The 14,534-nt window shown below is 41.4% G+C and overlaps 2 protein-coding genes across 2 annotated transcripts in view; both read right to left on the bottom strand.

Moving 5' to 3' along the window:
- The window catches only part of LOC122554107 (atrial natriuretic peptide receptor 2-like), a 99,966-nt gene extending 94,024 nt beyond the window's left edge, over window positions 1-5,942 (bottom strand). Inside the window, exons 1-2 of the mRNA XM_043698591.1 lie at window positions 5,787-5,942; window positions 3,168-3,258 (exon numbers count right to left, since the gene is read on the bottom strand). Of these exons, the coding sequence (XP_043554526.1) occupies window positions 3,168-3,258; window positions 5,787-5,840 (145 nt within the window). The 5' untranslated portion in view covers window positions 5,841-5,942. The remainder of the gene's footprint in view (window positions 1-3,167; window positions 3,259-5,786) is intronic.
- Window positions 5,862-14,534, bottom strand: part of LOC122554108 (lysophosphatidic acid receptor 3-like) — a 93,076-nt gene continuing 84,403 nt past the window's right edge. Inside the window, exon 5 of the mRNA XM_043698598.1 lies at window positions 5,862-5,997. Within this exon, the coding sequence (XP_043554533.1) occupies window positions 5,960-5,997 (38 nt within the window). The 3' untranslated portion in view covers window positions 5,862-5,959. The remainder of the gene's footprint in view (window positions 5,998-14,534) is intronic.

The following is a 14,534-nucleotide window of genomic DNA, read 5'->3' as shown; positions in this document are numbered from 1 at the left end:
TAGAGGGCATAGGTTTAGGGTGAGAGGGGAAAGATATAAAAGAGACCTAAGGGGCAACTTTTTCACACAGAGGGTTGTACTTGTATGGAATGAACTGCCAGAGGATGTGGTGGAGGCTGGTACAATTACAACATTTAAGAGGCATCTGGATGGGTATATGAATAGGAAGGGTTTGGAGGGATATGGGCTGGATGCTGGGAGATGGGAACTAGATTGGGTTGGGATATCTGGTCGGCATGGACGGGTTGGACCGAAGGGTCTGTTTCCATGCTGTACATCTCTATGACTCTATGACTCTATAATTGCCTCTTACTTATCCTCTGGAGTGTTATCAAAGGCATTTGATTATCCCAAAGCAGTTGTAACGAATGGGCATTAAACTGGATTGGATTAACGAAGCTGAAAAATAAGGACCTGTACAGGACATTGACAGGCATCTTTGTATCCTCTTTGGCCACAGGTGAAGTTGCAGAGGACTGGAGAATACCCAATGATTTCCCATTGATTAATAAGGCTAGCAGGGATAATCCTGGAAATTACAGGCCTGTGAGCTTCATGTCAGTGGTTGAGAAATTATTGGAAATGATTCTCAGGGACAAGATCTAAATGCACTTAGAAGCTAATAGACTTATTAATGATAGACAGCATGGTTTTATGCAGGGCAGTTATGCCTCATTAACTTGATTGAGTTTTTTGAGGAGGTGACAAAGATGATTGATGAGGAAAAAGCAGTTGATGTTGTCTATGTGGACTTCAGTAAAACCTTTGACAACGTCCCTCATGCTAGACTGCCATAAAAGGTGAGCTGGCAAGATAGATATAGAACTGGCCTAGTCATAGGAGACAGAGGGTAGCAGTGGAAGGATGCTTTTTGGAAAGGAGGATTGTGATTAGTGGTGTCCATAGGGATGAGTGATGGGACCTCTGCTGTTTGTGATCTACATAAATGATTTGGAGGAAAAAATACTTGTTCTAATTAGTAAGTTTGCAGATAATACTAAGATTGGTGGAGTTGCAGATAGCAAAAAGGATTGTCAGAGGATACAGCAGGATATGGATCAGTTGGAGGCATGGGCAGAAAGCTGGCAGATGGAGTTTAATCCAGACAAATGTGAGGGGATGCATTTTGGAAGGTCAAGTACAGGTGGAAATTATACAGTGAATGGCAGAACTGTTAGGAGTATTGATATGCAGAGGGATCTGAGTGTGCAGGTCCACAGATCACTGAAGGTGGCAACGCAGGTAGATAAGAGAGTAAAAAATGGCTTATGCCATGCTTGCCTTCATTGGAAGGGGCACTGAGTATAAGGATAAACAAGTTATGCTATAGCTTTATAGAACCTTAGTTAGGCCACACTTGGAATATTGCACACATTTCTTGTCGCCAGACCAGCAGAAGGATGTGGATGCTTTGGAGAGAGTAAAGAAAAGGTTTACCAGGATATTACATGGTATGGGGAAATTTTAGCGATGAAGAAAGACTGGGTTTATTTTCACTAAAACGCAGGAGGTTATGGGGCGACCTGATAGAAGTTTATAAAATTATGAATGGCATGGATAGAGTGGAAAGTATGAGGCTTTCTTTCAGGATGGAAAGTCAGTTATTAGTGGACACAGGTTCAAGGTGTGGGTGGGTGATGTGTGAGGCAAGGTTTTCACTCAAAGGATGGTGAGTGCCTGGAATGTGCTCTCAGAGGACGTGGTGGAAGCAGACGCAATAGCAGCATTCAAGAAGCACCTACATGAATAGGAAGGGAATAGAGGGATAAGGATCCTGTAAGTGAAGACAGTTTTAGTATGGAAGGACAAAATGTGTCTGCAAAGGCTTGGAGGTCCGAAGGGCCTGTTCCTGTGCTGTATTGTTCTTTGCTCTTTCTTCTCGACTGTGATTCAGCCAGAGTTAGAGTATTGTGTGCAGTTCTGGTCACCACACTATATGAAGGATGTGATTTCACTGAGGGGAGTGCAGAGTAGATTCATCAGTGTATTACCTGGGATGGAACTGTTTAACTTTGAAGAGACGCTGGATAAGCTCGAGTTGTTTTCTCTGGAGCAGAGGAGGGGGATCTGACAGAACTCTGTCAGAATCTGATAGAAGACAAAAGATTATGAGGGGCATGGACAGTGTGGATAGAATGAAGGTGTTCCCTTTAGTTGAAGGGTCATTGACAACTGGGCAACATTTTAAACTGAAGAGCAGGAGGTTTAAAGGAATTTGGTTTCTCACCCAGAGGGTGGTGGGTGTGGAATGTACTGCCTGGGACAGTAGTTGAGGTGAGAAAACTCATAATCTTTAAAAAGTACTTGGATGTGCACTTGAAGTGTCAGAACATTCAAGGCTACGGACCTAGTGTAGGAAAGTGGGACTAGTATAAATACATTGGTGCAGACCTGATGGGCTGAAGGACGTCTTATGTGCTGTATGTCTCTGTGACTCTCTAAACAGAGATGTACACCAAGGACAGCACTTGCCAGGGTTCACATCTCACAGGAAACAAAACCACAAAATAGTCTGGGGGTAAGAAAACTAAGTGAAAACGTACAAATCACTATAGTCAGACTAGTTTAATTCAATTGATGACAATAGTCAGTATAGAACATAGAACATAGAACAATACAGCACAGATCAAGCCCTTCGGCCCTCGATGTTGCGTCAACCTGTGAACTATTCTTAGCTCGTCCCCCTACACTATCCCATCATCATCCAGGATATTTATTTCAGGACATTTATTTTACTACTTGATCACTGTTATAACTTTCACTCCAATCTATAAGTTTAACTTAAGTCAAATTCTGACTTGCTAAATTGAATCTTCAATTAAATAGTTGGCAAAAAATGTGTTATTGATAAGAAAGAAATCTATTTTTTGTCATACAGTTTTCATAAGGAATTTGCACATTGCACCAAATGCTTTTCAGCAAGTATTAATATTTCAAGCATTGGTCATTACTTTTAAGTCAGTCGTGGGTATCATAGGTTTTATTTTCTGAAATGATTTCTAATAAAGTTTTAATTCAAAAAAGATGTTAAAGAACATTAAGGTTGAACACACTACATGGAATTTCTTCCTTTTAAAATCTAAAACATTTCCCAGTCGATCACATGTACATATGGACTGTGCCTTAAAGGTTACAGGCTTTCCCGAGGAAGTGACATGGGATCTTACCAGCACAGTCGATCATGTTATACTCATTTGGGTGCTCCATGGGCCAACAGTCATACTCTGTGTTGTCTAAGTCATGCCAACATTGAATAACCTTAAAAGAAAGATGAAGCCTTAACAGTCACATTCGCATTGTTTTCAATTGTCATCTCACTTCTGGAGAAGATAGTTTCTTGCTTTGACTTTATCAATTCCTTAAATATCTTAAACACCTCAATTGGGGAATGGAGAATTGCTCCTTTACCACTGTATTTAACACCTCTTACTTTATTCCTGGGCACCCTCACCATCTGTTCCACTCGCTTCTCCTCACTCTGTCACTAACATAAAGAAACATTATTTTCCAGCTCCTTTCAATTCTGAATAAGAGTCATCTTGGACACGAAAAATTAACTTTGATTCTCTCTCCATAGATGCAGGCAGACCTGCTGAGTCTCTCCACAGTTCCCTGTTTTTAATTTATGGCCTTTATTTCACTGGGAATGGATTTTAAAAATAGGGAGGTTTTGCCAAACCAGTGAAAGGCACCAGTTAAATGACACCTGGGACACTGTGAACAGTTTTAGTCCCCTTGTGTAAGGAAAGATTGGAGGCAGTTCAGGGAAGGTTCTTTGGAGTGACTCCAGGTTTGGAGAGACTGTCTTATGAGGAGAGGTTGGGTAGATTTAGCTTGTACACATTGGAGTTTAGAAGAATGAGAGGAGATTAGATTACCTACAGTGTGGAAACAGGCCCTTTGGCCCAACAAGTCCACACCAACCCTCCAAAGGGCAACCCACCCACACCCATTCCCCTACATTTACCCCTTCACTTAACACTACGGGCAATTTAGCATGGGCAATTCACCTAACCTGCACATTTTTGGACTGTGGGAGGAAACCCACGCAGACACGGGGAGAATGTGCAAACTCCACACAGACAGTCGCCTGAGGCAGGAATTGAAGTCGGGTCTCTGGCAGCTAACCACTGTGCCACCATGCCTCCCAGGTGATTGTCACCTGATGAAGGAGCGGTGCTCCAAAAGCTAGTGTGCTTCCAATTAAACTATAACCTGGTGTTGTGTGATTTTTAACTTTGTCCAACACCGGCATCTCCAAATCAAGATTCATCAGAGACTTGACAGGTTAGCTGTCAAGTGGTTGTCTTTCCCTGTGGGAGAGTCTAGGATCAGAGTGCATCATCTCAGAATAGTCCCATTTGGTTTAGTTAGGCCACATTTTGAGTATTGTAGAGGTTTAGCAGGATATTGTTGGATTGGAGTGTATGAGTTATAAGGAGTGGTTGGAAAAACGTGGATTGTTTTGGAGTCAGAGGCTGAGGGACGACCTGATAGAGGAATTAACATGAAGAGAGGCATGGATAGGGTGGATACTCAGGGTCATTTATTCTGAGAGTGGAAATGTCAATTACTAGGGGACATGAGTGAGAGGGGGATAGATTAAAGGAGATGTGTGAGGCATGGTTTTATACAGATGGCAATATGTGCTTGGAACTCATTACTAGAGCGGGTGTTAGAAACAGATGTGATAGCAACGTCTAAGAGGCATTTAGACAGACACATGAACAGGCAGAAAATAGAGGGATGCAGACCTTGTACAGACAGATGGGAATTGTTTAGAATGGCATTATAGTTAGCACAGAAATAGTGGGCTGAAAGGGCCTTTTCTCGCACTGTACTTGTATCTACATATTTATGGAAGGGGTCAGCCATTTGAGAAAGAGCTGCGGAAGAATTTCTTCTCTCAGAGGGGAGTGAATCTGTGGAATTCTTTATTGTAGAGGGAGGCGAGACTGAGTCGTTCAGCTGAGATGGATAGATTTTTAATCCTTATGGGGAAATATTTCAGGAAAGTGGAGTTGAAGGTTATCAGCTCAGCCAAGATCTTGTTGAATGGTGGAGCAAACTCGATGGACTGAATGGCCTACTTCTGCTGTTACTTACCCATGAAAAAAATAAAAGAAAGAAAGATCATAACTTAGTCCACAATTTCATTGATTACTATTTCATTGCATTGCAAGCATTAGGAAGAATGTTTCAATCCATTAAGTCAGGGCCAGGAGTAATTGATCCAATTTATCTCCCATGAGGGTATCTCCTTTAAGTTGAGTTTGACACAAAACCTGGCTACAAACTCAGAGAAACTCATTAAACAGGTGTACTGAATAGATTCCTCAACCTCTGATCCTGAGCATCACATCAGCTGGATTAACCTCATCGCTATGATAGATCAGGAACGGACAATGATTTAAGATGAGAAAGGACCGTCATCTCATGCTGACTGACTGACTGGATGACTGGCTCTCTGGAGTTTTAAAGAACTTGTATTTTCATCAAAAGACACTACAGAAAAATCATATCATTGAAGTAAATAGAATCAGACTCTGTGTTTGAGCAACTGGTCAAGGAGTACACCATTGTGCTCTTTGTCTGTACATTTGATACTCAGTAATATCTTCATTATTTCCCACAAACAGCTCTTCTCTGTTTCCAGTTGGTCATCATTAATAAAAGTGCCCTCATCATTCAATTACACTTATTTCAGTTAAATAAAATTAATCTATGTTATGGTTTCCATGCTAATCAACGTTATAATATTTCAGGAACTAACCAAACTTACTTACCATGAAGAAAAGAGGGAAGATTTGTAAAACAGCGCAGCGTCTCTTATGTTCCATTGCTGGTGGCTTTGCAGTGTTTTCTCAATAGATGGTCCTGCTGTTTCTGTCCAGGTCTGTCACAAACACTTGATTATGGTTTTTTTTTTCCAATCACTGACAGGTAGAGTGGAAGTTGATTAATCATTATCTCTAGTGGCCATGATTAAGGTCCCTGCTGTCAAAGGAAGCCAAAAAAAAACTAACAATCTTTAGCAGATGGCTTTGTTATCCTAATCAGAGAAATAACGTGTTTGCTCCCTCTTTGGATGTCAACAGCCGCTAAGAATATTTTTTCGTAATGTTGGTTTGCAGTCACCATGTCTGGTGTCATTGAGAAATACAGGGGAAGGGTGGGTGGATATTGAGGAATACTTTTCATTGTTTCATGAGGTTTGGGAGTCAAAAGCAAGGTTGTGGTATCAGGTCATAGTTCTGAAAGGGTTAGTGCTCATGTTACATTGGTTCTGCCACACATCACACACATAGTCTGAGCTTGATTCCAGCTTTCAGAGGGAGCAGATGTATCTATAAAAGCTCCCTGAAGTCTTGCGTCATCCTGCCTGGCCAAAAGCATTTGGACTTATTGTGGACGTGCAAAAAAATTCTTGTTATCTCAGAACACCTTCTCTTCTGTGTATTTTCTACAGTGATCTGTTGTCTATCACTAATCACAAGGTAGGCCCAAGACAAAGGAGATTTGGTGGCAGTGCATTACCCCAGGTAACCAATGTCATATACTGATAGATAACTAGTACCACATGCTAATAAAGATAATTAATATCACATACTGATAAAGGTAACCAATATCACATACTGATAAAGATAATTAATATCACATACTGATAAAGATAATTAATTCCACATACTGATAAAGATAATTAATATCACATACTGATAAAGGTAACCAATACCACATACTGATAAAAATAAACTAGTATCACAGTCCGATAAAGGTAACCAGTACCACACACAAATAAAGATAACTAATACCACATATTAATAAAGATGACTCATAACACATACTGATAAAGGTAATTAATACTACATACTGGTAAAGGTAACTAATACCACAAAAATAATTAAAATCCACACATTGATAAAGATGATTAGTACGACATACTAATAAAGATAACTAATACCATATATTGATAAAGATAACTAGCACCACATACCGATAAAAATATTTAATACCACATACCAATAAAGGTAACTAGTACCACATATCGATAAAAATATTTAATACCACATACTGATAAATGTAATTAGCACCACATATTGATAAAGATAACTGGTACCACATACTGATAAAGGTGATAGATAACACAAGATGCAGATATCAGCTGGGGAAAATACCACAAAGTCCATCATTTATTTCCTGTTGCTAATTGCTATTAGGAGGTGTCTGTTACACCCATCATCATGATGTCAGGGAGGGAGTTCCAGGATTTTGACACAGTAACACTGAAGGAACAGCGACATATTTCCAAGTCAGAATGATGAGTGGCTTGGAGGGGAACTTGCAGGAGGTGGTGTTCTCGTGTATCTGTTGCCGTTGTCCTGCGAGGAAGCTGAAGTCACAAGTTTGGAAGATGGTGTCCAAGGAGAGTCACCTGCAGTGCATCTTGTAGATGTGTCACAGTGACACTATGTATCAGTGATTGAGGGAGGGAAGGTGATAGGCAGAGGGTCAATTAAAAGGTTTCCTTTTCCTGGATGATGTTGAGGCTTCTCAAGTGTTGTTGGAGCTGCACCCGTCCAGGCAAATGGGGAGTATTCCCTTTCACTCCTGATTTGGTCCTTGTAGCTGGTGGACAGACATTGAGGAGTCAGGAAGTGAGTTACTTGCTTCCTAGCTTCTAATCTTCTCTTGAAGCCACTGTGTTTATATGGCTAGTCCAGTTCAGTTTCTGGTTAGTGGTTACCCCAGGATGTTGATATGGGAAATTCAGTGATGGTAATATCATCAAGTATTAAGAGGATGTAGATTGACTCTCTCTTGTGGGAGATGGTCATTGCCTGGCATTTGTTGGCATGATGTTCTTTTCCCTGAGTCCTAAATAAAGACTGAACTGTTGGTGGGCTTGCTGAGGCTGAATAGCAATTACATACTTTTAGGAGGCAGAGAAGGAAATGGGAGAAAGTTGATCATATTGAGGTAAAGAAAGTAAACATTTTGTGGGAAGCATTATTGTAATAAAGACACTTTATATCAAGGTGCTGAGGTGCTCCCTCTACGTGCTACTGGTAATGGTTTATTGACCATCCCTTCTCAAGTTGTTAATTGAAATAATCCAACATCCCCAAGGATCAATTAGTGACAAGAATCCAGCTGATTTCACCTCTCTACTATTCAGTCCAGAGAATACAAAAGAAACAGTGAAGGGTCAGAGATACTTGCACACAAAGAAATTGAGGACCAAATGCTGTCCAGCAAGGGGGCTGTGCCATGCTGAGAAGTTGGCATGACCTGGGCAGACAGCATCACCCATAATTTCTGACTTTCACAAATAGACTGGCCACAGTGTGTCTTGGTAAATATAACGTGTCTGAGATCCAGGCCGAGTAAATATTCTGCATTCAACACATTTGATGCAGATATCCACCCAGGTTTGTATGTGACTAACCAGAGAATGTACCTGACCCAATATATGGTGCTGTTATATAACGAATTAGCATGAAGAATTATTATGGAATCATGGATTTTTTCAGTACAGACAAAGGCCATTCAATCATGTCTGTACAAGCTCCTAAAAGAGCTACCCAGCTAGTCCCACTCTCCAGCCTCATTTCCCTCACCATCTAAATGTGAAAGAGCTTTCACATATAAACCCAGCTCTTTTCTGAAACCTCCGATGGAATCTGCCCACACCTGCTCTCCCAGGCAGCACATTCCAAATCCTAATAACTCTCTGAGTAAAGAAGTTTCTCCTTGTCTGTGACTAGGATGCGACTAGAAAAGTTGGTGAGGGTCGAGCTGTGGATGTGGTGTATATGGAGTTCAGCAAGGCATTTGATAAGGTTCCCCATGGTAGGCTCATTCAGAAGGTCAGGAGGAATGGGATACAGGGGAACTTAGCTGTCTGGATACAGAATTGGCTGGCCAACAGAAGACAGTGAGTGTAGTAGAAGGAAAATATTCTGCCTGGAAGTCAGTGGTGCGTGGTGTTTATTAATGACTTGGATGAGGGGATTGAAGGATGGATCAGCAAGTTTTCAGATGTCACAAAGGTTGGAGGTGTCGTTGACAGTATAGAGGGCTGTTGTAGGTTGCAGCGGGACATTGACAGGATGCAGAGATGGACTGAGAGGTGGCAGATGGAGTTCAACCTGGATAAATGCGAGGTGATGCATTTTGGAAGGTCGAATTTGAAAGCTGAGTACAGGATTAAGGATAGGATTCTTGGCAGTGTGGAGGAACAGAGGGATCTTGGTGTGCAGGTACATAGATCCCTAAAAATGGCCACCCAAGTGGACAGGGTTGTTAAGAAAGCACATGGTGTTTTGGCTTTCATTAACAGGGGGTTGAGTTTTTCATTGGAGAAAAGGAGGAGGAGAGGGGACCTAATTGAGGTATACAAGGTAATGAGAGGCATAGATAGAGTCGATAGCCAGAGACTATTTCCCAGGGCAGAAATGACTAACACGAGGGGTCATAGTTTTAAGCTGGTTGGAGGAAAGTATAGAGGGGATGTCAGAGGCGGGTTCTTTACAGAGAGAGTTGTGAGAGCATGGAATGCATTGCCAGCAGCAGTTGTGGAAGCAAGGTTATTGGGGACATTTAAGAGACTCCTGGACATGCATACGGTCACAGAAATTTGAGGGTGCATATATGAGGATCAGTGGTCGGCACAACATCGTGGGCTGAAGGGCCTGTTCTGTGCTGTACTGTTCTATATTCTATATGAAGTGAAGGTGGTGGCCTCATGGTATTATCATTAGACTGTTCTTTGAGTGAACTGGCTAATGTTGTTGGGGACTGGGTTTACATCCTGCCTTAGCAGATGGTAGAGTTTCAATGTAATTTTTTTTAAAATATGGAATTAAAGTTTTTCTTTATTCATTCACAGGACATGGACATCACTTGGTAAGTCAACAGTTATTAGCCATCCCTAACTGCATAGAGGGTAGTGAAGATTCAACCCCATTGCTGTGGGTCTGGAGTCACATGGAGTCCAGACTGGCTAAGGATGGCAGATTTTCTTCCCTAAAGGCCATTAGTGAACCAGATGGGTTTTCTCCCCCCAACAATTGTTTCATGGTCATCATTAAATGAAGTTAAAAATCACACACCAGGTTATAGTCTAACAGGTTTATTTGGAAGCACTAGCTTTCGGAGTGCTGCTCCTTCATCAGGTGGTTGTCATGACTATCTGATGATGTAGCAGCGCTCCGAAAGCTAGTGCTTCCAAATAAACTTGTTGGGCTAAGACTTGGTGTTGTGTGATTTTTAACTTTGTCCATCCCTGTCCAACACCGGCATCTCCAAATCATCATTAAAACATATTTTTATCTGATTCAAATTCCACCATCTACCACATTACTCGGGTTTCTGGATGAATAGTTAAACGATAGTTCCACTAAACCATCGCCTCCCTCCGTGGTTAATATGCCAACAAATTCACCAACATCCACGAACACTGCCACTCTGCCCTTCGGCCATTCCCTGCATTATTAAACCTCTCTGGCGGTGTGACATTCTTCTGTATATCTTCTGTAAAGCCAACCCTTCAGCCAGAGTGTTCTGCTGTTTGCAGTCAAGTTTTCTTTCATATTTGTTCCTGTCGAGTGTTTTGGGATAATCTACTCGGTTAAAGGTGCCATATAAATACAAATAACTGTTGAGTGAATAACTCGCACACTCAGGCTGCAGGAAAATAGCCGTGTTTTCACAGTGCAGTTAAATTTTAGCAAAAATAGAGAGTTTGTGTATACTAGGGTCATAGGATCATAGAAATGTACAGCATGGAAACAGACCCTTCAGGCCAACTTGCCCATGATGACTAGATATCCTAAATTAATCTAGTCCCACCTGCCAGCATTTGGCCCATATCCCTCTAAACCCTTCCTAATCATTTACCCATCCAGATGCCTTTTAAATGCCGTAATTGTACCATCCTCCACCACTTCCTCTGGCAGCTCATTCCATACACGCACTACCCTCTGAGTGAAAAAGTTGCCCCTTAGGTCCCTTTTCAATCTTTCCCCTCTCATTTTTAAACTGTGACCTCTAGTTTTGCACTTCTCTACCTTGGGGAAAAAAAAACCTTGTCTATTTACCCTATCCATGCCCCTCATGATTTTATAAACATCTGGAAGGTCACACCTCAGTCTCTGACGCTCCAGGGAAAATAAACGCAGCCTATTCAGCCTCTCCCTATAGCTCAAACCCTCCAACCCTTGCAACATCCTTGTAAATCTTTTCTGCACCCTTTTCAAGTTTCACAACATATAGCAAAGAGGCTAGGATTGCACGCAGTATTCCAAAAGTGGCCTAACCAATGTCCTATACAGCCTTAACATGACCTCCCAACTCCATTGCATTGACCAATAAAGGCAAGCATACCAAATGCCTTCTTCACTATCCTGTCTACTTGTGATTCCACTATCAAGGAAAAATAGAAACTTTCTGGGTTTAGGTCTATGGACCATATTGGGCAGAATGAGGCTTGAACAGGTCAGAAATACTCAACTACCATTGGCTGGGCAAGACCGATGTGTTCTCCTGTGGTTCAGGGATTTATGTTTTGTATTTAACTCCTTTCCAATGATCCAAGTGGGGTAACAGTCCTGAAAAGATGAACAAGTTCTGACAGTTACCAGGTTTTGTTTTAAATGGCCCAGTGTGACTCATTGGGCCTGGATCTCTGATGCTCCAGCGCAAGACTGAGCGAGAGTTGCAATGTCAGAGATACCACCTTTCAGTCCAGATATAGAACCACATTCCTGTTTGCCCCCTCAGGTGAATATACAAAATCCAATGGAACTAGTCAGAGAAAAGCACAGCAATTGCCTCACTATTTATATATCAACACCTGCTAAAAAGCACAGGTAATCTGACCATCATTATGTATAGGGAGATTGCTTCATTCAGTCTGACTGCTATGCTGCTAACATTACAACAGTGACTATATCACCCAAGCCTTTTATTGGCTTTAATGTGACTTTGCATCATTCTAGACCATAAAAGACTCAACAGAGACCTATATCTTTCCTTGTTTCTTTTATATGAGTTACAACAAACTGTGACATTTTTGTTAAACTGCTTTCTCTGGGGCAGTTTCAATGATATTAATTTCTTCGTAGTTACCATCTCCTGGGGCAGCTTATGCTGTTCCCCTGATGTCCCATGCTAATACAGTGGTAATAATGTCCTTTGTGTTCTTTAGTCCTCAACAAATATTAAATGATGCGCATTTCCTGTATGACCTACCCTGCAGCACAGTAATTACTGCCTGAATAAAAGCTCATGCACCTGCTGCCCTCTGATTGACATTAATTATCCAGCCTCATTAGTCGGTTTATTGTTCAGCAGTTGATATAAAAACATCAAGCACAGATTCCTCCCGCTATCTAATGGGGGGAAGATGGAAGGGAGCTGGGAAAATGCATTTTGTGTTCAGCAATGAAAGGAGGAGGAGGCGCCAGTGGTGTGAGTTGTAGATGATGCTGTAATGGCAACATCACCAGACTATAAGGGTAAGGGACAGAAGGTTAAAGGAGATGTGAGGAACAACTTTTCCACCCAGAAGGTGTTGGGAATCTGGAACTCCCTGGCTGTGAGGGTGGGAGAGGCAGAAACTCTCATCACATTGAAGAAGGGTTTAGATGCCTACTTGCAATAGAAGGCCACAGACCAAATGTTGGAAATTGGGATTAAAATACAGAACAACCTCAATTATCTGAACGAGACAGATGGGAGTATTTTGTCCAGATAACTGAGAGTTCGGATAACATGTTGTTCAGATAATGGATAGCGTTTTCACAGGACCTTGAGATCTTGTTCAGATAATCCGATTTTTTGATAATTGATGTTTGGATAATCAAGGTTGTTCTGTATTTAGGTGGTTGTTTTTGACCAGTGTAGACACAATAAGTCGAAGGGCCCTTCACTGTTCTGTAGACCTCTATGTATGTTAATCGAGAGGTTAGGCTAATGTTGTAGGGACGTGTTCTAATCCCACCCTGTCAGCTGGTGAAACCTTCATTAATAATAATTTTAAACAAAAAACAGAAATTACTGGAAAAACTCATCAGATCTGGTAGCAAATCTGGAAAGAAAGCAGAATTAACATTTTGGGTCCAGTGGTGCCTCTTCAGGACAATAATGTTAATAACCATCATTTTAATTTTAATTTTCTTATAATTTTAATATCCTTTGTCTCGGGAGCAACCATTTTTCGGAAAAGGGATAGTTTCAATTAAACAATCTCATTAGCCTAAGTTTCCCAAGTAACTATTTTATTAAATTTCATCAGAATCATTCAACATCGATTTTTATGGAGACTTTCAGAAAGTTCCATGCATGGAGAGGTTTCCCAGTGGAAAATTCAATTTCCTGGGGAATTTGTTCAGAGTTTGCTACAATGGGGATTCTGTATGATCTCACCAAATCATAGAATCATAGAATTCCAGGAATCTCAAGGAAAAAGTCCGATCTATGCTGGAATAACAGCAATCAGAAAATCTGTCTCTTTGTTTCTGTCTTCACAGGTACAAAAACCAGACAGCCAAGGGATTAGTGAGAATGAGGAACTGAACAAAATGATTAACAACTGGAGAAAATAATGGCACTGAAATAATGAACTCCTTGAATCTGCATTTCTTGAGTGTTAAAGAGGTGGTTATAGAGATATTGGATAGTCATCTTTCCAGTTTCAAAGGTAGGCACAGTGACTTAGTTAACACTGATACCTCAGGGACCTGGGTTCAATCCCAGCATCAGGCAGCTGCCTGTATGGAGTTTGCACATTCTCCCCGTGTCTGTGTGGGTTTCCTCCGGGTGCTCCAGTTTCCTCCCACAGTCCAAAGATGTGTGGGTTAGGTGGATTAGTCAAGAGGAATTCAGGAAAAGTGTGGGGGGGGGTCTGGGTGGGATGCTCTTCGGAGGATTGTTGTGGACTTGACGGGCCAGTGGTGTGCCACAAGGATCGGTGCTGGGTCCACTACTTTTCATTTATATAAATGATTTGGATGCGAGCATAAAAGGTATAGCTAGTAAGTTTGCAGATGACACTAAAATTGGAGGTGTAGTGGACAGCAAAGAAGGTTACCTCAGATTACAACAGGATCTTGATCAGATGGGCCATTGGGCTGATAAGTGGCAGATGGAGTTTAATCCAGATAAATGCAAGGTGCTGCATTTTGGGAAAGCAAATCTTAGCAGGACTTATAGACTTAATGGTAAGGTTCTAGGGGATGTTGCTAAACAAAGAGACCTTGGAGTCTCCAAGGAACAATCCCAGTTGATTGGAATGTCATCCCACTATTGAACAAAAAAGGGAGAGAGAAGATTGGAAGTTTTGGAGACCTTGGAGAACTTAATAGAGTTCTTCAAGGAAGTGACCAAGTTGTTAGATGAAGGAAGGGCTATTGATGTCATATACATGGACTTCAGTAATGCGTTTGATAAGGTTCCCCATGGTAGACTAATGGAGAAAGTGAAGTCACATGGTGTGCAGAGTGTTCTAGCTAGGTGGATAAAGAACTGGTTGA

The sequence above is a fragment of the Chiloscyllium plagiosum genome, chromosome 11 (genome assembly GCF_004010195.1).
Source record: "Chiloscyllium plagiosum isolate BGI_BamShark_2017 chromosome 11, ASM401019v2, whole genome shotgun sequence".
Taxonomy (NCBI): Eukaryota; Metazoa; Chordata; class Chondrichthyes; order Orectolobiformes; family Hemiscylliidae; genus Chiloscyllium; species Chiloscyllium plagiosum.
The sequence above is the reverse complement of the archived record's forward strand: the minus strand, read 5'-3'. Positions and strand labels throughout refer to the sequence as shown.